Source organism: Oculina patagonica, chromosome 7, assembly GCF_052425735.1.
Source record: "Oculina patagonica isolate OP01 chromosome 7, crgOcupat, whole genome shotgun sequence".
NCBI lineage: Eukaryota > Metazoa > Cnidaria > Anthozoa > Scleractinia > Oculinidae > Oculina > Oculina patagonica.
The window spans coordinates 5,524,313-5,548,165 of NC_135764.1; the positions used below are offsets into that span (position 1 = coordinate 5,524,313).

Below are 23,853 nucleotides of genomic sequence, written 5' to 3' on the forward strand. Positions count from 1 at the left end.
GAGAATAAATCTTTCTAATCCCTTCAAGAAGGTTTTTAAGGGCGGCGGAACGGAGAACGGAGCGAGAGCGTCTGGCTCCCCTTCCGGACTGTCCCTGGCTATTCTGCTCCATACATTCCAGAATATATTTTCTCGCCCCCCGCGACTGCCTGTCCTGGACTGCGGGGGCGCCCCGCCCCCCCCGCCGCGGGGCCGGCGGAGAAATACGGTACATCTTTATTCCAGAATATCCCAAACAAACGCGCCCTAAAAGTATACTATAAAGTATACCTTAATTTGTTTCTAAAACTTTCGTATTTACAGTTTAAATGTCATACATGAAGTTACATTAATTTCGCATCATCAGATGACAACAGGCTCATAGTCGTAAAAAATAACTTTTCATACATTACAGTCGAGAGAGTAAGTGTCGTGTTTGAATAATCTCCGTGGAAAAGTACCGAGGGATTTTCGATTGAAATCGCCCGATCCGAAAATAGCACGAGCTATCCAAAAGTAGGAGCCGAAAGTTATTACCAGTAACAAGCGATCAAACGTACGACGCAAGCGCAATTCTAATCAAACCTACCGCTGTCAAATGAAACATTTATCTCAAATTGACGAAAAAAAAGAACACTCCGCTTTCAAGCCAAAAATGAACGCATTTACTGAAGTTTTGTATGTGACTACGAATTACAGTAAATAACGGTTATCCACTAGTTTCGCCGCCTGGTGTTTTCGTTTGTCGCCGTATTTTATAACGTTCTCGTGCAAACGTTTTACATATTACACTTCAAACTTTTACAAAATTCAAGGTAACGAAAACCACAATGAGTGTTTGCATTTGACCGCCGTATGAAGCTGGTTACTTGGCAACATTCATTCATAACCTGCGATCAAGCGTTCTTTTTCTCGCAAAGAAAAAAAAAAACATAATCACAGGTTACATCCGTTCAGAAAACCGCGGACTCAGTCCACATTCCTCAAAACACGGCACTCATTTCCTAGACTGTTTTCTAAACAGGGTTGCGGGAAATAGTTCTGTATTTAAGTTCGCCAGGTCCAGTTTAGGCCGTAGTCTTTTTTCCAGCGTCACCATTCATCACAGCATCCAAGACATCCATGGCTGCTCCCGGGATACGGGTACCTGAGTAAAGAACGAAAGAAAATGTGTCACTAGTCTGAAATTCAGCCGTCCTCTCGACCCAACCCCCCAACGAAGAGGCGCCTCTTCGTTGGGGGGTTGGGTCGAGAGGACGGCTGAATTTCAGACTAATGTGTCACTGGCAATTAAGATCCATGTACTGGGTGCTACCATGGGAAACGTGATGGCCTAATGGTTAGTGCGCTGGACTCCGGATCGAGCAATCCGGGTGTTATCCCTGGCCGTAGCACTGCTTTTGTCCTTGGGCAAGACACTCTACTCTCATAGTGCCCCTCTTCACCCAGGTGTATAAACCGGCGAAATTAATGCTGCCCGGGGGTAACCCTGTGATGGACTAGCATCCCATCCAGGGGGAAATAAAAATGCTCCTAGTCCCTTTATGCTACGGAAGCTGTTATAAGCCCCGGCCTGATGGGCCACTAGGCACGTATCCAGTCTGACCGGGTGCCACTCAATAAAACGTTTAGGGAGGGGGTTATGTACAGGGTGGCACTATCTTCAGGGTAGGGGGTTGCTTTAGCATGGAAGAATTTTTTTTTTGGGGGGGGGGGGAGGAAGACAAGGAAGCCAACAAAGGGCTAAAACAGAAACGTCAGATTTTTTATTTTTAATCTGAGACGGTGGTAAGTTGCACTTACCAACATCGTGTTGACAACAAACAAAGTACAGTAATATGATTCGCTCTACATTCTCTCTACATCCGCAGTTCATATATGAATCATTTCATATATATTATATCATTTCTCTCTTCTCACGGGAAATTATATTTCTCATTTTCTCCCTCCCTTTTTGTGTCTTTTTTTTTTTTTTCTCCCCCCCTTTGGGGGGGGCGGGGGTACTTTCTTTTTTTTTTTTTTTTTTTTTTTTTTTCTTTTTTTTTTTAATTCCCCCCCCAAAATTCCCCCCATTCTCTCTACAGTTACATATGATTCCGTTCAAGCCGGGGACAGGATTATAGAAAACGGGGTTCCCCCCGCATAAAGGGAATATGCCCTGGGTGCTATCTTCTTCCTATGAACGGGGCGACAGGGACTGTACACAGGGAGAGGGGCTGGCTATTTCCAGCGAGGTCTGTAAATCAATGTTTCAAAGCTTATCTGTGCAGAATTTTTTTTTTTTACCTCAGTCTACAGTATACCTTTTTGTTACTAATTTTGGCGAAACTTAATTTCACGAAATTAATATTTTTTTGCAATCGCGAAAATCAAGTCCCGCGAAAATAAGTAACAGTAATTTCACTAAAGTTAGAACAGTAACCCATTGTAAGTTCCTTCTTGGCACGCACGAACGCACGCACTCATTCGCGCATGCACGCACGCACGCAGGGCACGTGTTCGCTGTCACTTACCAGGACCAAAGATGCAGTTGACTCCAATATCATAAAGGAACTGATAGTCTTGAGGAGGAATAACGCCACCACATACAACAACGATATCACTGCGAAAAAAATAAACACAACAAATTAATATCGGAATTGCGAGCGATGTGACCTAACGTTGTGCTATGATAGCATTCCAAAGTGTTACAGTTGACAATACAACGATCACCAGTTGAAGAAAATTAACAAAATAAAAAATGAACTCAATAAAAGCGTGTCTGCTCCCGCAACGGAGCTTTCTGGTCTTTGAAGAAACTTGGTCAAATCTTACAATTTCGGACAGTTTTTTCTACTATTTTATTTTGTGTCTTGCTATCTTCTTTCTATTTTAACACTAGTAAGAATCTAGCAGGCTGCCTAACAAACATCCTTCGTTGATGAACATCCTGGTTCAGTCTTACCCTCTTCCCATTGACTTCATCTGTGCCATCAAATCAGGAATGAGTGTCTTGTGTCCAGCAGCCTGGGAACTAATTCCCACCACGTGTACATCCGCGTCCACCGCCTGCTGCGCAACTTCCATGGGAGTCTGGGGCAAATAAATGACACAGTTTATTTCAACAAATAACTCAGATCCGTTTCCATCAGGGGCTCCACATCTTTTTTTCGAAATCCCCCTTGGTCAAACGTCCAACGAAGAAAGAATAATGTTTATTAAAAATAATAAAGATGGTAAATTTTAAGCTCGGTGATATAAAGTAATGAAGATGAGCTTAAAATTTACCATCTTTATTATTTACTACACACTTGATGATTTCGACATTGCTGATCCTAGCAGTATGCAGGACGCGTGTCACTTATCAACTTAGTAAAAGGCCCAGCTCACCACGAGTCTCTCGTAGCTAAGTTGGTTAAAGCGCCCAACCGGTATATGGGAGGCCATGGGTTAGATTCCCGTCGGGGACTCAGATTTTTTCTTGTCCCACGCTCGTGTCATTGTTGAACAATTCATCTTGATTCAATAATGTTTATCGTAAAAGAAACTTTCCGAGATCAATCGCTGAAGTTATTCACGAACATTAACAGGGACATCTTCCAGCAGTGAGCTATCTTTCAGCTTTGAGTTCGATCTATAAATTCTCCATACAGATCCTATAAAGTCGTTTTATGCACGTTTTGAGAATTTAGTGACACATCAAAACAAAATCTCCTAGTTGATGAATTTCTTTACTCTCATCGACTGTCTTCTTGAAATGGGTAGATATTTTTAAGGAGAATTTCGATGTTGATAACTAACCTGGAAAAGTGGTCCAATATCAACATCAAATCCAAGATCAGCAAATCCAGTAGCGATGACCTTAGCACCTCTGTCGTGGCCATCTTGGCCCATTTTAGCTACCAGGATCCTAGGACGACGGCCTTCCTGCTCCACAAAGGCCTGGGTACGAAAGATTACAAAGTTTAAAGAAGGAAAAGGTGGGAAGATTGTTACTCCTCGCAGGAAAGACCACCTTATACTTGCTGGTTTTTGCAGAAGGTTTCGACGTTATTGCGATCCCATGAGCGTCTCATGTTGAGAAAGAGAGTCTTCATGACTCTTCTGGCCACATTTGTGGGAAGTGTTTCAACAAAGCACTGCTCAAACTGATAGCTTTTAGGTTACAGTGAGTCGATCCGAAGCGGACAGCCTTGGGACCAGAAAAAGTGACCACTTAGGAGGGTGTCTACTGACGGGAGGTTAAAATGTAGTGTTGATATGTAGCTGGGACCATGACTAAGAGAGCTTTCCACTAGTCAGAAGTGGCCGGCCAGTCCGGTGGGTTTGAATGTGAAATGGTCCTTTTCCACGACAGTTTCCAACAAATCCACCACAACAGTGTATAATATTTATGCATTGACTGATTTGACAGGACAAATATGACTAACAACGGAATTCTGTTCTCGAATACACTGGTCTGTCCGGCCAGTTCTGACTAATGGTAAGCGCGCTAAGTGTTCGCTTATTGGATATTAAAAATGCAGTGTTTGTATGTAGCTTGGACTATGACCAAGTGTCCGCCTACAGAAGTTGCCTAGAGGCTCAACTCTCGTTCTTGGCATGCCCCACCGCACTGCGGGCCGTTCAACTTGTGTCATAGTGGCTTGACAATTAACAGAGTTCCCGTGCGCGCAAGTTTGTGATTGGGTGATAACACTCAGAAACTCTATGACTGCTTTATTTCGGTTTTCAGTGATATGCAAACTCTGAAATTCAATCCTCAAGCAACGGTTTTCACTTAAAGCTGCCGTCAATCATCTAAGCAGACCTCTCAGGAAAAAGAAGTTCACTTCAAGCGGGTCAAAAGGTCAAGTCTGTCAGTTGTGATTGGTTGATTTCGATCCATTTTGTTTGTTTCTGTTTTTCATGGTTCGTTGGCTGTCGCCATAATTATGATTGACGGCAGCGAAAAACGCATTCGCTAGTTGGATTTGGGATTTCAGAGTTCGCATTTTACTGAAAACCGCAATAACGAAGATTTGCTAAAGCGCAACCCTTTCCCTGACTGTCAGTTGGAGTATCAGCGAAAAAAACGCGAGAACTCTATTTACAAGACATCTTAGTTCCGAGGCGACTTACCTCGACTTTCGTCATGCACTGGCTTATCTCGTCAGACTCGCCAAACTCTGTCTTGTAGGCACCGCTGACCATGCGGTCGCTGGCGACATGTCTTCCAACCACCTAAATCAAATGAAAGAGATAAGCATTATTTCACTGATAGAACACTCGGAGTCACATAATAATGATAGAAGAACTTCAAATGTCACCAAAATTAAAGGTTAGTAACCTCACGCACACGATTAGTCGTGAATGTGGCACTTGAGTGTCTAAGGGGCCTAAATTTTCTTTCTCTATTTTTGGATTTAACATGGAAAAAAGCATAGCCAAGTGTCCTAAACGACTCATTTTCAAATAAATTGAATCGTCACGCAACGCTTCTCCACTGCCAGTGACTGGAAGAAGGAGCGTTGCGTGACGGGCCCAAACAACGTCTGCGAAGGAGACTTCGCCGTCACGTACCCTTTCCATTGCTTCGGTTATTTCACCAACTGTACAGCGAGCCCTGGACGCCTGAAATGGAAAACAAAGAGAGGAAAATTAATAGTTGGAAAAATTTGATCGATTTATCGCCACAGAAGTAAATAAAAAAAGTTTTTTTCGGAATTGTGGCGTTCGCGGGTTTTTTTCCCTTTTTTTTTATTTTATATTTTTAGATTTTTTTCTCCCCCCCCCTTTTTTTCCCCCCCGCAGCCCCCCCCCTTTTTTTTCCCCCCCCACCTTTATCACCCGGGGGGGAGGAAAAAAGAAAAAAAAAAAAAAAAAAAAAAAAAACCCCCCCCCGGGCCCGCCCCCCCCCCCCCCCCCCCCCGCCCGCCGCCCCCCCACCCCCCCCCCCCCCCCCATCGCCACAGAAGTAACCTGACATTTTACCTTAACAGCAAGGTCTAGAAGATTGCCTTCTCCCGTTTTACAGCACTCCGATATGGCATCCATCGCCATATTCACCTACAAGAAAATACGAGTTTGTTTTAATCACTAACCTTTGGTTAATTACACTTCACTTCCCACTGATTAATTTAGAGAAATAAATTGTTGTTATTCTAATGTTGCATGTCCGAGAAGACAGAATAAAGCCATCAAACGTTGGCATGAAGCGTTTAGCTGAGTTCTTCTTTTTCTAAACTGTAAATCGTTAAACAATTCGACAGTTCCAGCTTCCAGCTACACGAAGCTACGATCTTTTTAAACGAACAATTAAGACATATTTTTCAGAAGTTTGTTTTTTTTTTTTTTTTTTTTTTTTTTTTTTTTTTTTTTTTTTTTTTTTTTTTTTTTTTTTTTTTTTTTTTTTTTTTTTTTTTTTTGTCAAAATATAAATTTATTTTTTTTTTTTTTTTAATAAAGCAGCAGTGGCAGTAGTAGTACAAAATTAGAGACTGAGACTACAAAAACAAATCATGAATAAACTTACCTCGTCCTGGTTACGCGTCTCTCTAATTCGCTTTATTTTCTCCAACTAAAACAGAATCAATCAGAATCACATCAGCAAAGATAAGCAACGTTTAAAGACATAATCGAATCATGTTTGTTAACTGTACCTGTTGCTCTCGCACTTTGGTGTTATCCACAACAAGCACATCAATAGCTTCTTCTTTTGGCAACCGATGCTTGTTAACACCGACGATTGTTTCTGAGAAAGCAACGAAAACATAAACGTGACTCTAAACAAGAGGCTTGTATAAACGGTGGAATTCCGGCCATTTTATTCAGATGTCTAATGTGACGGCGACTTGCTAGCATTCCAAGTCGTTAACCGCCAAAGATGAATCTCAAGTCAATCTGAGATTTTTTTGTTTGTTTGTTTTAATAATAACCAGAATGGCCAAGCGTGTAGTACGATTCCCAGACGGTCGGACGCTCGCTCGCTCTCGAGGAACCGGGCGATTTCGACTGAACCATCTGCGAATCAAGTTACCATAAACGCAATGGTAGAACCTTTTTAACAAGAAGATGAATTCTTTTTCGCAAAAAAAGGCCCGGGGTTCTTCCATGATACTGTCCGTCACTCTAATTCCAATTAACAAACAATACGAACACCACCCCACCGCGCGCGCCTAGTATTTCTGAAGCTAACCTCGCTCAAAAAACCTTAATGTACTTTGTTTGCTGCTGTAAAATATAATGATACCCAATACATTAATCGGCTCTACCTCTTTCTCTAGGTGACTTCACTTTTTAAGTAAATCTTTCTAACCTGATCCTGAATCGATCCTGGCCTGTCGTTTGGCGGCACATTCCTCGATTCTCAGTTTTGGCATTCCAGCGGCAACTGCTTTGGCCATGCCTCCCAACTCTTCTACCTGAATACAACAAAACACAAGGTTGTCGATTATTTATAGAAGAATTTTCCCGTGCACAAGTAACAACCAATCAGATGCAGCTAATACAAGGATCTCGGCACAAATACGTTATCTGTACGGAATTAGTCGTGTCCAGTCTCTGACGGCTCTTGAGTGGGAAAAAAAATTGAGCGCACGAGGACAGACGATCCCTTTTTCTCGGGCTATAACATTACACCGCGATAAGAAAATAACTATCTTACCTCGTTGATCACGCTCAGACCCTTTTCGTATATCTCGTCTGTGAGACATTCCATCATGTGCGAACCGCCCCATGGGTCTGCAACCTGAGGAAATAAATTCCATATCAAATGAGCCAGTATTTTAATTTCATTAAACACCTTCGGTACAACTTGACAACAGTGTAACAGTGAACAATTTATGAGGGATACTGCCTTGATGAATTGCCATATTCTCAGAACTTAAAACTAAAAGAAATGCATGGAAATAACTAAGGAGATTTGATATTTTAACTTGAATTTTTATTCAATACTCACATTAGGAATCCCAGACTCCTCCTGAAGTATGATCTGCGTGTTACGAGCAATCCTTGCACTGAACGGAGTCGGTAGTGCCAAGGCCTCGTCGAAAGAGTTGGTATGCAGAGACTGGGTTCCACCAAATACCGCCGCCATGGCCTCGATTGTAGTACGGATAATGTTATTGTAAGGATCCTAAAGAGATAATTAATCACATTAAATATCCATGCACTAACAATTTTTACAATGAAACGCCACACGCCGTAGTTTTCGAAAGCTAACTTTCGCCATCAAACTTCTGAACGTCTTTTTATAAGCCTGCGAGCAATGGCGAATTTTCCGGAGTTGTGAAATCCGTCTGTGTATGTACTTAGTATTAAGGACATTTTTCTATTGGCTTAATAATAATAATAATAATTTATGAATTATATTGCGCTTTTAACATGTAAATGAGCAAAAGCGCATACAATATTAAAACTTAAAAATATTAAAAAACAAATATACATACAATATTAAAACATAATGTTTAAGAACTTGCTTTCCAAAACTTTTCAACCAATCAAAAGAGCCAACAGCTGCACTTACAAGTTATTTATCTACACGTGACCACTTTGACCTCTCCCCCTCCCTGGAAAAGTTCAGTGGAGGTAAACCTCATGAGTTTTGTTACAAAACAAGACAAAAAGTATATTGTTAGCCGTAGGCAACATCCTTTTTGGCAGGTCTCTCTCTTGATTTTTCAGTTAGTTCAAGAAAAAAAAAAAACATTCTTCAAGGGTAACTCCAATCAGGTTCCTTGGCAAATGGTTAGCACTCCTTGTTCGTACGTTTGACGCAATTGTAGATAGTTTGTCAAGGAGAGCTGTATTTTGACCAAGTTACAACAGGCAAAGGGTAACAAACTTCAAGTGTGTCCTCCACGGAAATTTTTACATTTTGGTGTAGTATCCCTTTTTTTCTTTCTCTTTAGCGGAGCTCTACAGCAGCCCGAAGGGCCGCAGAGCAGAGCCCCATACGCATGAAAGAAGGAACACTATCGAAATGAGTTTTCATGGTCAACATGGATAGCGGCATGGTTCGCGGGCGCGTACGTCGTACGTACGGAGTCGCGCAACATGGCCGCCATAGTTTGATGGTAGAAATAGTGAAGCAAGAAGGCCGTATAAAGGCGGCCTTTAAAATTTAAAGAGGTTTGAAAAGAAAAACAAGAAGCAATGAAACAAAATGTGGCTGAAAATTACGTGTAGAAAGTAATCGACCGCCAAAAAAGTGGACATTGAGAGCCATAATCGATCGATGACTTTCGTGTCTATCTGTAAAGCCAGCATCGTACATGAAGGAGTATCGAAAGCTAAATCGGGTTGATATAATAAACAAACCATTTTATTGCTACGGGGTAAAAAAAAAAAAAAGAAAAAAAAAATTGACCCTCTGGGATTTGAACTCACGACCTTCCGATCCGCAGACTGGCACCTTACCGATTGAGCTAATCCGACAGACTCAGCGATTCACGTTGAATATATCCTATATCAATGTAATAGATACCGTATTGTGGAGTCTACTAAACTGCTGCGAAACTTTTACAGGATCGCGAAACTATTTTCTATTGCTAGAAAGCAGATAATTTACTGTACTCTATAGTAATTTTTCATGCCATGAGTAATGCCTTGCCCCGCTTTAAGATTATTATTTTTGTCGTACTGCTGACATTCGGTTTAACCGTGAGCTATTTAAATTTGTCTTGAACCTATAAACCGCCATAAACATTAGTACTTTGGCCGCTTATTCACTAGAATGAAAACATTGTAAGCTCCAGTGAAAATTAAATAAATGGGGAGCTCCGCTTTTAGGCGTGCCTAAATCTATATATTATTGAAAGTGAATTTTGTGCGGTGCGGATACTCATGATCGTATATGTTGTTGCTGGGAGAGTTACATTTGGCGTGTTTCAATTTGTTACCTGTTCGGTAAGAGACCAGCCAGAAGTCTGTGAATGCGTTCTCAACATACACGACTTCATGTTTTTCGGCTTGAAGTTCTTTTCGATCTGATGTGCCCACAGTCTGCGCGCAGCTCTCATCTTGGCTATCTCCATGTAAAAATTCATCCCAATTCCCCAGAAGAAGGAAAGGCGTGGTGCAAAACTGTCGATGTTTAGTCCGGCTTTCAGACCTGAAGCAAAGGGAAAGATCATGAAATGAAAAGTACAGCAACCTTGCGGTAAAGTGCACTATCTAAGATGAATTCTGATTTGAGTCTTTGTGTTGTGTTCTTGGGCAAGACTCCCATGGTGTCTCTCTTCACCCACGCATACATTTCTCAAGCCTCCTGAAGCCATTTCCGGCCTGAGAGCTATTTTTTAACTTCAATTTCTAATTAACAAATGGCGGGGTGGTTTAAGGCCGCAAACCAGGCCACCGTTAATATTTCGAATTTAACAGAACATTTCATTGCTCACTTTTACATTCAGTAAAAACTAAATATCTGTTTGAAAACATTCTGCAGATAATACAGCTTTTTGGGCTCCAAATGTCTTTGCGACCTTTGAGAAATGCTCGCTAGGTGTAGAAATGGGCGTCACCGCATAAAATCATTTTGAGCAACCTGCCAAAATTGCCCCAACTGGTTTTTGTTTTGTTATCTCAGACAACGCACCTGTTCGGCAGTATTCCAGACCATCAGCTAGAGTGAAAGCCATTTCTAGCACGGCGTCTGCTCCGGCCTCCTGCATGTGGTAACCAGAGATTGAGATGCTGTTGTACTTTGGCATGTTCTGAAAACAAACAAGGGTTGGTTTTCACTAGCAACAGAGTTGAAGTTAAACTAGTATCAGCCGGTCGTAAAAGTACTTATGACCTAGTGAAAATCAAAAATCTGAGTCATAAGTGCAGTTGTAAGCTCGATGGAATCGGAGTCAGAAGAATCAGTTACAGTAGAACCCCGGTAACTCGAACTCGGATAACTCGAACAACCCCGCTAACTCGAACTAACTGCCATTTCCCTTGGATTTGACCCCCACTTTTCAGTCATTTTTACTCGGTTAACTCGAACTCGGATAACTCAAAAACCCCGCTAACTCGAACTAAATTTATTTTCCCTTGAACAAAATTTGGGTCAAATTTACCCCGATAACTCGAATTCCGGTTCTTGCAACTTGGCACGGTTGCCCATTGATGATTAGAGCAACGAACAGATCACGTATTTTACAACCATTTTCCACTCTTATCATAAGAATGTATGGTCTTGTTAGAGTTTCTGACAAGTTAAGTTCAATTTGCACTGTACCGTATACTGAAGTGCTGAAAAATCAGTTAACTATCAATTATTAACTTGGAAAATTAAATATGCAATCGACCCCGATAACTCGAAACCCCCGTAACTCAAACTGTTTTACGTTTCCCTTCAGAGTTCGAGTTACCGGGGTTCTACTGTATAACACTTTCATTTTCTAGAATCTGATTTCACTTACGACTCTGTTGCTTATGATCCAATAACTTTTTAAAAAGCTACTTTAATGCTGAAGAGCACCTGTGAAGTGTAGGAGAAGATATCACCAATAATCTTCATGGATGGCTCAGGTGGGAAGATGTATGTGTTGCGGACCATGAATTCCTTCAGGATGTCGTTCTGTATAGTCCCTGACAGCTGCTCTTGTTTCACTCCCTACAAGTGAAGTCAACACTGATCAATGCCTGATTTCTCCTGGCAATTTCAATACATTGTTAATCAGTTATCAAGGGACAAGTTATAGAAGGTAAAATTGACAACAATTATGGCCTAAAGGGGAAGGGTTTGAGTTAGTAGGAGGTTTGAGTTATTGAAGGTTACAGTTATCAAGATTCATCAGAAACCCATAAGGGTTGAAACGTGTAACTCCCTATGATTCGCATTGTACAAAGCGTTTGCACATTCGTTTACACTAAGTACCATATTTGGAAAATCACGAGAAACATGTAACCAATCAAAATTACTATATTTGGATTAAATTCACAGCGCGCGCTAGCTCGCGCTTGATGGCGTAATCTTGTTTTTGAACAAGCTTGGTTGAATAAAGTTAAATTTGGTTAAATTCTCCTGTTTCATCTTCTTGAAGTAGTCTGGAAACTTCGCTTCCATACACTAAATGTATTTCTTTAGTTTCTGTAAGAAATTTACGGCGTTTAGGTCGAAATTCAAGCAACTTACCGCAAAACCAAAAATTATGTCGCGTGTGTCATGACGTGTATAAAGCATATGCGTACAAACTCTTCGTGTTTCCAAATATGGTACTTAGCAACATGAATATTCAAACGCTGTCCGCGCGCGCGTTACACGTTTCAACCCTTATGGGTTTCTGGATTCATCTGTACCTGTTCCTCTGCTGCCACAATGTACATTGCTAACACTGGTAAAACAGCACCATTCATTGTCATGGAAACTGACATCTTATCCAGAGGGATCCCATCAAATAGCATCTAGATACAAGTAAAACACAAAACAAGTTGTAACCTGAACATTATTAATGTTTTTAATACAGCTGTAATAGAATAAAGTAACCCTGTTACAAAAAATATCAGGTTTTTCTATACCTGCCACTATACTGAAGATTTCCTACTCTTTACAGTTAAACCCCTACTTTTTAATATCTTACTAATATCTTCACCTAGCTAACTTCTCCAGTGCTCGAAATTAGCGGTTGTCCGGTCGTCCGAGACGACTTAAAATGTGTTCGGGCAGCCAGTTTGTTAGAAAATTAAAGGCTCTCTTCTAATCGATAGAATCCACCACAATTCTTAGAAAAAGGAAATCAAGGGTTGGAACAGTTAATTTGACGTTTGTCGAGTTCCATAAGCCAGAAGGATAAGTTTGCCAAGTTGTCTTCTAACACGTACAGACCTCTGAGCGAAGTTTAATTGAAGTTACTTTCATATTTCAATCTTTAGTTCGGAATTTTTGGCTTTTTTAAGTGAACAGATTTGACACCCATGTGTAATCCCAGATGCGTCTTGTCTGGGAATAATTTATACTTAGCTGTTTTGAGTAGTTTAGTGTGTTTTTACGGGTGTAGGGATTTATAAAATGACTACACTGCTTCTGAAAGTACAAAGGAGTATTTTTCATTAACGTTAACAGTAAGTAAAAGTGTTGTGTCTATTTATTTTGAAGGAATTCTGCAGTTTTGTTTAGGATGAGCTGTTTCACATACGGACAACCAAGTCCTCAGCAGGGCAACCAAACTTAGGAGTTTTTCTAATTTCGAGAACTGCTTCTCTCAGAAAATTTGGTGTGTGGAACCCCTTACAAAAAGTAGACTACAAGTCCCTCATTTTTCTCAGGAACTGCCGAGCATGGGTAGGCATTTTCTTGCAGACTCACATTTTCCACTCAACAAACCCTGAGAAAATGACTAAGGACCCCCAGTCATCTGCTCTGCTGCAAATGGGCCACTCACATGTAACAGGGCTGTCATTAAGGGCCATATCCTGTAACAGCTGTTACGGCTGAGTTCACTCAATGTTATGGGTGAAAATGTTGATAAGTGTTATGTTTCCCTTGCATACAGAACAAAATGTTGTGGGTAATAATTTTAATGTTATTTAATGACAACCCTGCATGTTAGACAACAAAAAATCTCTCTTGGGAGTTCTTTTCCTCAAAATCAATTTTATGCATCATGTTGTGTACGCTATCTTCACCGGCCAATCTGCAATATCAATAACATTAAAATCACCTTCATGTCCTCCACTGAATCCACAGCAACCCCTGCCATTCCAACATCACCATGAACTCTTGGGTTGTCTGAATCATACCTAATACAAAAAGGTTCACAGTTATTAATAATAATTATATTTCTTATAAATACAAAAATATTTTATTTTATAAACAAATATGTGCTCACCCTCGATGTGTGGCCAGATCAAATGCGACACTGAGACCCTGCTGACCAGCCTTAATGTTGTCACGGTAGAACTTGTTGCTTTCCTCAACTGTACTGAAACCTGCATACTACAAAAAAATCAACTTCAAGGTGTGAGAATCTACAGTTAATTTCTGAAACCAAGTGCAAGAGCAGCACTCAGAGAATATCAACCTAAGATTTTGAAATCACAGATTGTGCACAGTAAGGTCCATACAGAAAGGACCAAGGGCCAATACTCTCCCCATGAGGTCATGAGCCATGTTTGTTAATATTGAAATATTTGCTACACAACTTCACATACAAAACCTAGCTGGCCTGGCCAAAGCAGAAACTAGAAATACATGTAATAGACCATTTTGGTGTTTCCCTTTGCCTCTGTTTCAAAACGAGTGTACTTGCGAAACCATTCAAATGAAAATGAGTTTGATTTGAATTAAAATGCATTTTCATATGATCATAAATGGTTTCGCACATAGACTTGTTGTGAAACAGAGAGCAAAGGGTAACTCGGAAATGGCCTATTCAACACTCTCAAAGTTGTCCAACAAACATACTTAGAGTCATTTGGCCAATGTGCCTCCCACAGAAAAAAATTCAATAACTCAACATGCTCCACTGAAGTATTGAACACTTAAAAATTTCTTTACTGGTAAATAATATATCTCTCTACCCTGAGTGCTCACCTGTCTGATGGTCCAAGGCCGGTTTGTGTACATGGTGGGGTAGGGTCCCCTGGTAAATGGAAACTTTCCAGGCATCTCCTCTTCAGCATGTTGAGTATCAGTCTTGGTGTATACAGGTTTGATGTCAATACCCTGAGTAACAAGTAACACGAAGAAGTAAATTTGATTTTTTCCTTTTTTATTGTATTGCCATCTCAGAGTCTTGACCATTCACTTTCTCTAATGATCAAACTCTAGGGTTTCATCCACAGACTTTGAAGTTACATAAACCCCACCTCGTAACGTTAAATTATTGATATAAACATTTTATAAACAGCACCACATAAAAGTACTGATCAATTATTTATAACTTTGATTTGAAGGTATCATTTACTGCTGCTGTCAGTAATAATCTAATCCCTGTAGTACTATGAGATACAGTTTCTGTTCCACACATATGCAGAACCTTCCCTCCCCTTCCTAACTCCTCCTAATCTCACCTCACTCCCTCCCCTTCCCCATCTGTAGCCTATACATTACCTCTGGAGTGTGCCATGTTAGTTTCTTTTCTGGATCGGCACCTTTTAACTGTTTCTTTGCCAGTTCAGTCCATTCTGGATGCAGTGGCTCTCGATGAAGAAAGCATTTTCCTACAACCTTTAAATATATTTACATTATTTCACATATCACAGTTCAATTTGAAGGCACTTGTAAATCTTAAGATATATCAGGGATGTAGGCAGGATCTTGCATGGGTGAGTACGAGCGCTAGAGGCGTGAGTGTCTCGGGTCCACATTTCCTGCATTCTGAGAGTCATTTTAACCCTCACTTATTGATGAGGCAGACCTTTGTGGCCCAAGGGCGGGCGTGGATGCACCCATCACACCCCCCTGCCTATGGCCCTGTACATGAATGTCTGTGCATGCACGTACCTTATTCTCACTTAATTTTGCGAGTACTAAATTTCGCGATTTTCGCGATTTTGAAAAAATCACGAAATTTAATGCTCGCGAAATATAGGACACGCGAAGTTTAAAATCGCGAACTTTAATATCGTACTGATAATATACAAAATAATGAAACTCGATGTGTTTTATCATAGTTATTCTAACATGTCTGAGCTTCATGTTTAGGCGTTTTTTGTTTAATTTTGTCCATTTATATAGTTATCTCCCACTCTATCAGTCGCACTGTTCGAACTGTTCTCAGCCACCAAGTTCCTCAAAATCTCGGTCTTGCAGTCGTAGATGAACCTATTAGGGATTTAGACTGTTGAATACCTTATGTTTTGTCATGTATATATTGTTTTGTTTGTTGTTTTTACGATGACTTTCATATTACTAATGTTGTTACAGTTTCGAGGTCAAAGCTTCATATCGAAGAATAGATAAAAATCGCGAAATTTAATACACTCCAATTGTACCTTCCTCTCAAAATCGCGAAATTAAGTACTCGCGAAATATGGCACTTGATTGTTCGCGAAATTAAGTACTCGCGAAATTTAGTGAGAATAAGGTAGTTCAAACAGAGGCTAAAAGTGACAGTCTATCCTTAAGTGTTTCCTTTCCCAGACTTGTTATTTTTCAGAAGCTCCATCACTATCTTGTTGTGTTGCTTTAGGGCAGTTTTCATTGAGTGTTGTAAAACCAAAAGCAAAGTAATTACTCTGGCCATAGACAATCCAGTGAACTAATCAAAACGTGAAGCAAATACCCCGGGGTATCCAATCGAACGTTCGGTAATCGAACTCAATCGAACACCAATCATTCGATTGGGTTCGGTAATCGAACATAATCGAACTCACAATAAAATTTGGTCAATCGAACTCAATCGAACGTTCGATTACCGAACAGTGAACAATCGAACTCAATCGAACGTTCGATTATCGAACAACCAACAATCGAACTCAATCGAACGTTCGATTACCGAACTCCTGTTTGTTCAGTATTCTGCGTTCATATTGTACGGTGCACCGTTCCCTAATCCTTTTTTTGGCGATTCGCCATACCCCGGGATAGGACGATTGTCTGCACAATAGCCACGGGCACACCAGTCTGCCACGTGGTTAGGAGAAATTTTGCCAAATGTGTGTTCTTCAGATATTGAACACAACTGCCTGTGTTGCAGTGAATGAAATGGTGCAACTTCTGTTTGAGTGTAACGCGGTGAAAAGCAGGGCAGAAACCATATCCTTCCTTCTAATATAGAAATGTAAACAATAGTGCATTTCAGTTATTTTACCGTCGTTTTGTTCTCTTCTACCAAATATATTTTACTAAACATTGACATTCAGTTCGATATTTGGACGTTTTTATATTTATTCCATTCAATAAAAGTTGATTTTGATTAGTCCTGCGTGATTTACTTATCAAGAGAAAGATGCCGAACAAAATCGAACCCGATTGTGTTCGATTGTGTTCGATTGTGTTCGATTATGTTCGATTATGTTCGATTGGTTCGATTGGTTCGAAAATCGAACTCACAGCAAAATAGATGTTCGATTTTGTTCGATTACCGAACCCAATCGAACGATTGGTGTTCGATTGGGTTCGATTGATTTTTGGTTCGATTTTGTTCGATTGGATACCCCGGGAAATACATATAGCCGGCACGATGTGCGGGAAATGACACGAGTGATTCACAATTGGTTTTCATTTTGTTCGATTGGCTGAGAATGTGGTGTGAGATTTTTAACACGGTGATCTGTATTTCCTTTATGTGCAGTTTTTTCACTGCAAGTGTCAATTCCTGAACTAAACTAAATTATTAATACTTATGATCAGTTTTCCAGTAGTACATGTACACATTATGCCATTTGCAGACCAAAACTGTCTTACACATTTGTATCCTGTCTTTAGGGGAGGGTGAAAGGGGTCTCATAGACAAATGCAAAAATAATTATAATTTGTGGAGGTAAAAAATGGCTGCCAAAGGTTTAGGTATATTACACTGTACAGCCATTTTAATCAGTTTAAGCTTCAATTTCAACAGTAGATTTTAAAACTATTTTACTTAGTTTCTTAGAGGTAAAAAAAGAAGACTCCATAGTAAAGTGAATAACCATTAAACAGAGCAATGTCTACGCAAGCCTTTGTGAACAATCCGTGTGAAACATCACGTCTCGAATTAATCACTGTTTCCATTACTTAAATCGACCTAATATGTACCTGGTAGGCTGCCGACAGTGGACTGAATAGAGCTTTGCTTTTTAGCCTTGCACAAGTCAACATCTCGGAAGACAAGCCAAAATTTGGTCTTTTCACAGCTCAAATCTGAGTCGACATCACTTCGTCTGCGATGCAATTTTTACACGACGTACTAATCCACATGCGACAAATACAGCTGACCAACGGCGAAAGACTGGCACGTCAATCTCACGTCACGCAATTGTGTCTCTGTAACGCAAGATACTCGATAATTACTGTCAAAACAAAGAAAACATTAGCCTTGGTAGGGGTCAGATAGCTGACGATTCTTTTCTGGGTTTCGAAAAACCACTGACCCCCGTCCCCCTGCTTAGCTCCAAACAAACTGACCCCCTCGATAATCGGAAAAGGGAAAATTTTAGAAAGCCCAGTACTAGTATTTTCAGAGAGATAAAAGAAGTTTCAACATATTGAGCCTCTCTGTGGGTAGCCATGGTCTTCGTTTTCTTCACAATTTTTTTTTGCAACTCTTCATTTTTTTTTAGCAGAATTTCGTTTTACGAATTGACGTCATTAATTCCATTAATGGTTACATGATCAGTGGAGTACTTTTGTAATGGCATCATGTGGTTTTGCTGCAGTGACTCAATCTCGTCCCCATAGCCCTTTCGTTTCTCTTAGCCGGCTTGGCACGAGAAAACGGAGAGCTCTGGGGACATAGGATTTTTGAATTAATTCGAATTTTTTTGATTGGCTGTTTGGAACAAAGAATTCCTAAACGGAAGTCGAAAACCAAACGACCCTCTCATACATTCTTTTGAAACGTCATGACTGCATACATGAAGACCGGCTAAGAGAAACGAAAGGGCTATGGGGACGAGAATGGCAGTGACTATAAACCCGGACTGTAAACCATTGAGTCAAAATCGCAGTGAAATGTGGTCAAATGCCAAAATTCAGAAATTACAGAAATTTTCTGTAGTGTTTACGAATATTTACAGTTTTATATCTGAGTGTTCAATTTGATCACGCGAATTTTGGTCAATTTCAGATCTTCGCTTCAATCTTGAGACCTTCAGTTCGTCTCCGCGTCCTTCGCGTCTTTGATTTCTTCGGAAATACCCATGGAAGATTCGTACCCATGGAAGAAAAAAAACCGACCAAAACAACGAAGGAAGAAGGCAAAAATAAAAATGCAGAAATATAGCGTTAATCCATTTGGAAATTCTTGAAAACGTACAAAGTTATTACTGAGTTCAGTCAACTTGCACCAGTTGTAGCCTGCGTAGCAGGCGTCGGAGTTTCGAGCGCGCGTATGGGAAACGCGAAAGGCGCGAGTGGGCCACGCGAGGAAAAAATCGAGGAGAGTTTTTCGATTTTTCTTCGCGTGGCCTTCTCGCGATCGCGCTCTCTTTTTAACGCGCTAATCGCGCTCTCTTTGCGTTCGACGAAGGAGAGCGCAAGCCTAATTCTGTTTTGCTTCCTGTGTCTTTTGAGTTGGTAGGCCTGTGCACTGTTATGCGGAATGAATCGAGCCGTAATGCGCGCGCAGGTGTATGGACTCCAAATTGGCCGCCCCGATTGATTTTTGCAGGGGCAAGTCTCGGCCGAGAAACTGGTGCGACGATATTTTAGTCTCGTTTTTGCATTGAATCGTCCCTTTTGTCGTCTTTGGTCGCTGTTCTGCACGCGTGCTTCACGAATTCGCTAGAACATTTCGTTTGGTCGCTAGATTGTGTACTTAGTAAAACTGTTTACTTTCGTTCTCGTACAAGAATCGCCTCTTCTGTCGTCTTTGGTCGCTGAACTGCGACCAAAACTGACCGTTGCTTGTGGTCAAATAGCAAATGTTCTGAGTTGTATAGCTCAGCGGCCATTGTGCCACTTGATCATGGCTTGTGATCAAATAACAAACTTTCCGAGTTATGTAGCTCGGCGGCTGTTGAGCCACTTGATCATTACTTGTGATCAGAACACGGCGTTATCGAGTGATGAGGCTCTCATTTGCGTTAAACATTTGCACGGTGTAGACGACATCAGAGCAGATGAAGCGATCGAATACAACCGAACCATTGTTCAGTCGAGTAAATGCGGCACCGGAAGCATTCTTTTGTATAACGTGACCAAATCACGTCATGCACAGAGTTCTGTCCAGACTTCGATAAATGATATTCACAATAATTATGATAGTAAGCTTATAAAGAGATATGAAAGAGATGTCCGTGTTGTAGCTGGAAAGAATGGCGATAGGAGTTGTTCTGTTGCTATGATCTCTACAAATGTTGAGAAATCTCAGGCTGTGAAAAAAGCAAAAAGCAACAGGAAACGAGACAGAGAACCATCTCGAATTTCTGTTCGTAGAGTTACTAAATTGCTTAGAAGAAAGAAATACAGAAGTAGACTTAAAAAACTACTGAAACATAATTTCCCAAGCTCCTCACTTATTAGAAATTCTTGTAGCAATTACAAGAAATGGTTTATTTTGTGTAACTCTGAACATTTTTACAGTAAATATGTTTTTTTCATAAACAAACAGAAAGAGAAAAAAAGATACAAGTATTGCACTGGTAAACAGAAAGAGTTATCAATTGACATGCTTCAAACAAAGTCTGACTTCAGTCACAATAGCGCCTTTGGTCATATTTTCCAAAGTTCAAATTTAAAAGGAGGTACGCTTCCTGCAAATGACAGTTGTAATTTGCCTTGGGTATCTCTTAATGAGAGACTTTCATTAATAAGTTTAATGCCTTATGATGTTGGTGGGAGTGGAGACTGTTTTTTTTAGGTCAGCTTCACACCAACTGTATGGAACTGCAGAGTTGCATTTTCTAATTCGTGCTGCTGGTATTAGGCACTTGAATAATCATCCAGAATTTTATGTTGAGAGCGCAGTTCTGACAATAGTTGGCAAGACTACATTCAGCAAATGTCAACACCGGGAACTTGGTGTGACAATGTAATTATCCAGGCAGTAAGTATTCAGAAGAGTGCGATTATGGCTAAATCGGAGAAAAGTATTTTTAGTTGAAAGCAAATTCTGCAATATTAATTCATACTTCAATAGATTGCTGTTTCAAGTAAAAAGTGCTTTCTATGGAATTCACATGTTGCTGTTTCAAATATAAAATAATGTTGTCTGTAACCTTAAAGGAACAGTGCCACAGCTGAGTTTAAGTTTGAACTTTGAACTGTGTCGTTACTTTCATACTTGTGTGTTACACATAACACACATTCAAAGACAAGCAATTGTCATTCATTCTTGGAATTAATAAAGTTATTGTTCACAGTTTATTCGCCATCAATGTTGTTAAATTATTCTTACAAAGATTTCACCTTCCTCTTTTGTCCCATCACCAACAAATTGTACAAGAAAAAGGGGAAATCTCAGTCAACACCAAAAACTACCCCTCCTTTCAAGCGTTACTCGAACGCATTCCCCTAATCGCTGATTACTATTAGTTTTAACGCGCTAAAATAACTACACAGGCGCCTGCTACGCAGGCTACACCAGTTGTGAACGGGACAATACACTCCTTTTTTTTTATTAGAACCACAATTATAAGAACGTTGAGGCTAAGATTTGCCCCAAAATTTAGGAAAATGTATGGGCTAAAATAAGAACATCCTAAGGTTCAGCCAAATTTTACGCGTTCTTATATAAATAAAGAGTGTACATACCTAAAACACATTCCATTCACCCTGTTTCACCTCAGACTTTATAAAACTTTCGCTTCATAGTTGAATCCAATCTGACTTGAAAGTCAATTTGTTTGGACAACGCTTGGGGAGAAACCTGGAACTATCATGCCAAAACCGACTACCGGTTGCTGTATTATTATCATTTCCGCCAAAGCAGGCTGTTTGAACATAAACATGATAAAGATCTTGTTGTTGTCTCAATGTTTTGCTAGCCTGGGCGCTTCAAGACGGTTTCTGATCTGGATTTCTGGTGGGTCAAGAAAAAGTAATTTGGGGAATCTTGTTTATCGTTAAAAGTTCACGAATCACAAAGCCGAAAGAAAAAGATTGGAATGACAAATCAATCAAATAAGCCCGCAAATAAGTCATTTTGTCATAGAGTGCCGCTCTTTCGGTGTCTGGTTTCAACGAGATCGCACATTCTCACTACACGTGGTGGTGACACGTATTCGGACTTGCCTGAACATCGACACACCACCTTTTCAAGGTTTCCTTTCAGTCAAAGTTGCCATTACAATCGGGAAAGTTATATTTTTAATCGGTCTCCGTTGAATTTGCGAGTTCGCAAACTTTAGTAGTACGGATTACTCTATGGATTACCTCGTTCCTGGAAACAATCGACCACTGAATCGACTGGAAATGCCGCAGCCAAAACAGGACGATACAAATAAACTGACATTGGTAGTCAAAGGCGGGATAGAGTTAAGTGCTAGTAGAAGCGTACTTTCAGCAGCAAGTGCTTTCATTTCTGCGCTTCTCGACAGCAACACGAGGGAAACTAAAGAAGGCATCATTCGTTTAGAACACATTACCGATACAGTTATGACAGATGTCCTCGACTTCATGCATTTTGGTCTAGTGGAGATAACTTCGACGAATGTTCGAGATCTTATCAAAGCAGCAGATCATTTGCATCTTCCAAGCCTGAAAACCACCGCCGGGAGATTCCTAGAGCAGAAATTATCGATTTCGAACTGTATTTTTACATATTATTTTGCTGAAAGATACCACTGTGAGGGGCTCGCGGTCAGCGCCAGGAAATTTATCACTGCAAACTTCTCGTCTGTGGCGGAATCGGAAGATTTTCTCAATTTGGAAAGCAAGCAAGTGGAGCAGTGGATTTCCAGTGATGATATAGTTGTCACTAAAGAGGATGATGTCTTAAAGATCATGCTAAATTGGATTGAACATTGCAAGAACGAGCGAAAAGAAAAACTCGAAGATTTACTTCGTCACGTGCGACTGACTTTCGTGACGCGTGACTACTTGAAAAACGATGTCGTGACCAACCATCTTGTAAAGGAGGATTCTGCGTGCTTGAATCTTGTGAGGGGCGCTGTGAAGGGAATTAATGGCGCCTCCGACGATGATGTTCAGCAACCACCCAGAAAAGTGTTTTCAAAAGAAGCTATATTTGTTCACGGACGCAAAATAACGTTTTGTTATCTTCCCACTGAAGACAAGTGGTACGAGCTACCAGGTCCGTGGTGTGAACGCATGCAACAGGTTATTTCCTGTCAAAACAAGCTCTACGTTGTATCAGGTTCGCCGGCAAGTGATTTCTCAGCTGTTGAAAAGTACGATCCCTCGCACAACAGATGGACTTCATCGGATTGGGCGCTTTCTAAACCTGCGCATCCAGAAAGATCATCAAAGCTGGTAGCATTGGGGGACCAAATTTATTCTGTCGACGATCAAATAACGAGGCGAGAAGTTTCCATAGAGAAATTTGACGTTGAATCGAACTCATGGGAACTTTTATGGACACTTCCGTTCCTAGTGTTAGGAGCTTGTGTTGTGGCCATGGACAATTATTTGTACGTTATAAGTGGCAGCTGGGAAAGACAGGGAAGCCAAAATGGTCAACCCTCGAAATGTGCTGGTAGATTTGACACAGTTGAGAACAAATGGGAAGAAATAGCTAACGTACAAGAGGCGAGATGCTTTGCTTGCGGTGTGGCGGCGCATGGGAAGATTTTCCTCGCTGGTGGTTCGATTTTAGGAAATGGTATTAAGTTTTTCCAAACGTGCGAGGTTTACGACGCATCCACAAACGAATGGCAGTTCATAGCAAGTTTGAGGTCTCCTCGCACGAGCGCCAGTATGGTGTGTATTGAAGGAACATTGTATGTTGTGGGTGGAATCCACGGGGACTTCAAACATTTAAAGCCAGCACTGTCTGTTGAAAGCTACGATTTCGAGAAGAACAAATGGAAAAAGAAGTCTAAAATTCCTGCCAAAAAGTTGTTACCGGGAAAGAATTCCACTGTTAGGTTCAAGGCTTGCTCGCAAAGAGTTTTTGAAGAATTGATAAACAAACCGACTGAAACGACCAGCAAGGGGGCTTACAGTCGGCTCTTTTAAGGAAATTATTGATGACGTTAGTCGGCCATGGAAAGTTGCAGTGTAGTTGCCAACACTGGGGATTGTAGCACATGTACAGCACAGCTTTGAGTGCTTGTTTTACGCGTGTGGCGCGAACGCTAATGTAGATACATGTACAAGCGATGTTTACACGTATAAAAGAATGTACCGTATTTACTCGAATAGGCGCCGCCCACGAAAAA

At 40.7% G+C, this 23,853-nt stretch overlaps 2 protein-coding genes across 2 annotated transcripts; one reads left to right on the forward strand and one right to left on the reverse strand.

Moving 5' to 3' along the window:
- Positions 1-621: 621 nt before the first annotated feature.
- On the reverse strand, positions 622-17,754 carry LOC144659425 (methylmalonyl-CoA mutase, mitochondrial-like). Its single transcript, XM_078519856.1, has 21 exons — positions 17,609-17,754; positions 14,981-15,097; positions 14,462-14,593; positions 13,758-13,864; positions 13,590-13,668; positions 12,229-12,333; positions 11,408-11,542; positions 10,535-10,652; positions 9,840-10,051; positions 7,898-8,074; positions 7,604-7,687; positions 7,256-7,361; positions 6,600-6,691; positions 6,473-6,517; positions 5,932-6,006; positions 5,521-5,571; positions 5,080-5,181; positions 3,760-3,900; positions 2,924-3,051; positions 2,493-2,581; positions 622-1,126 (listed from the first exon to the last, which is right to left on the reverse strand). The coding sequence occupies exons 1-21, from the start codon at positions 17,669-17,671 to the stop codon at positions 1,047-1,049; spliced, it is 2,238 nt and encodes a 745-aa protein (XP_078375982.1). The 5' UTR covers positions 17,672-17,754; the 3' UTR covers positions 622-1,046.
- A 4,123-nt stretch (positions 17,755-21,877) lies between these two features.
- On the forward strand, positions 21,878-23,650 carry LOC144661142 (kelch-like protein 40). Its single transcript, XM_078521849.1, has one exon. It carries the CDS (start codon positions 21,878-21,880, stop codon positions 23,648-23,650), a length of 1,773 nt encoding a protein of 590 aa, XP_078377975.1.
- The last annotated feature ends 203 nt before the right edge of the window (positions 23,651-23,853 follow it).

Coding starts and splice junctions, on each gene's coding strand:
- LOC144661142 (XM_078521849.1), top strand. CDS start 21,878: ATGGATTACCTCGTTCCTGGAAACAATCGACCACTGAATCGACTGGAA.
- LOC144659425 (XM_078519856.1), bottom strand. CDS start 17,671: ATGTTGACTTGTGCAAGGCTAAAAAGCAAAGCTCTATTCAGTCCACTG. Junction 6,007..6,472: donor AGACGCGTAACCAGGACGAG/GTAAGTTTATTC, acceptor ATTTTCTTGTAG/GTGAATATGGCGATGGATGC. Junction 5,572..5,931: donor TTCTAGACCTTGCTGTTAAG/GTAAAATGTCAG, acceptor TTTCCATTTCAG/GCGTCCAGGGCTCGCTGTAC.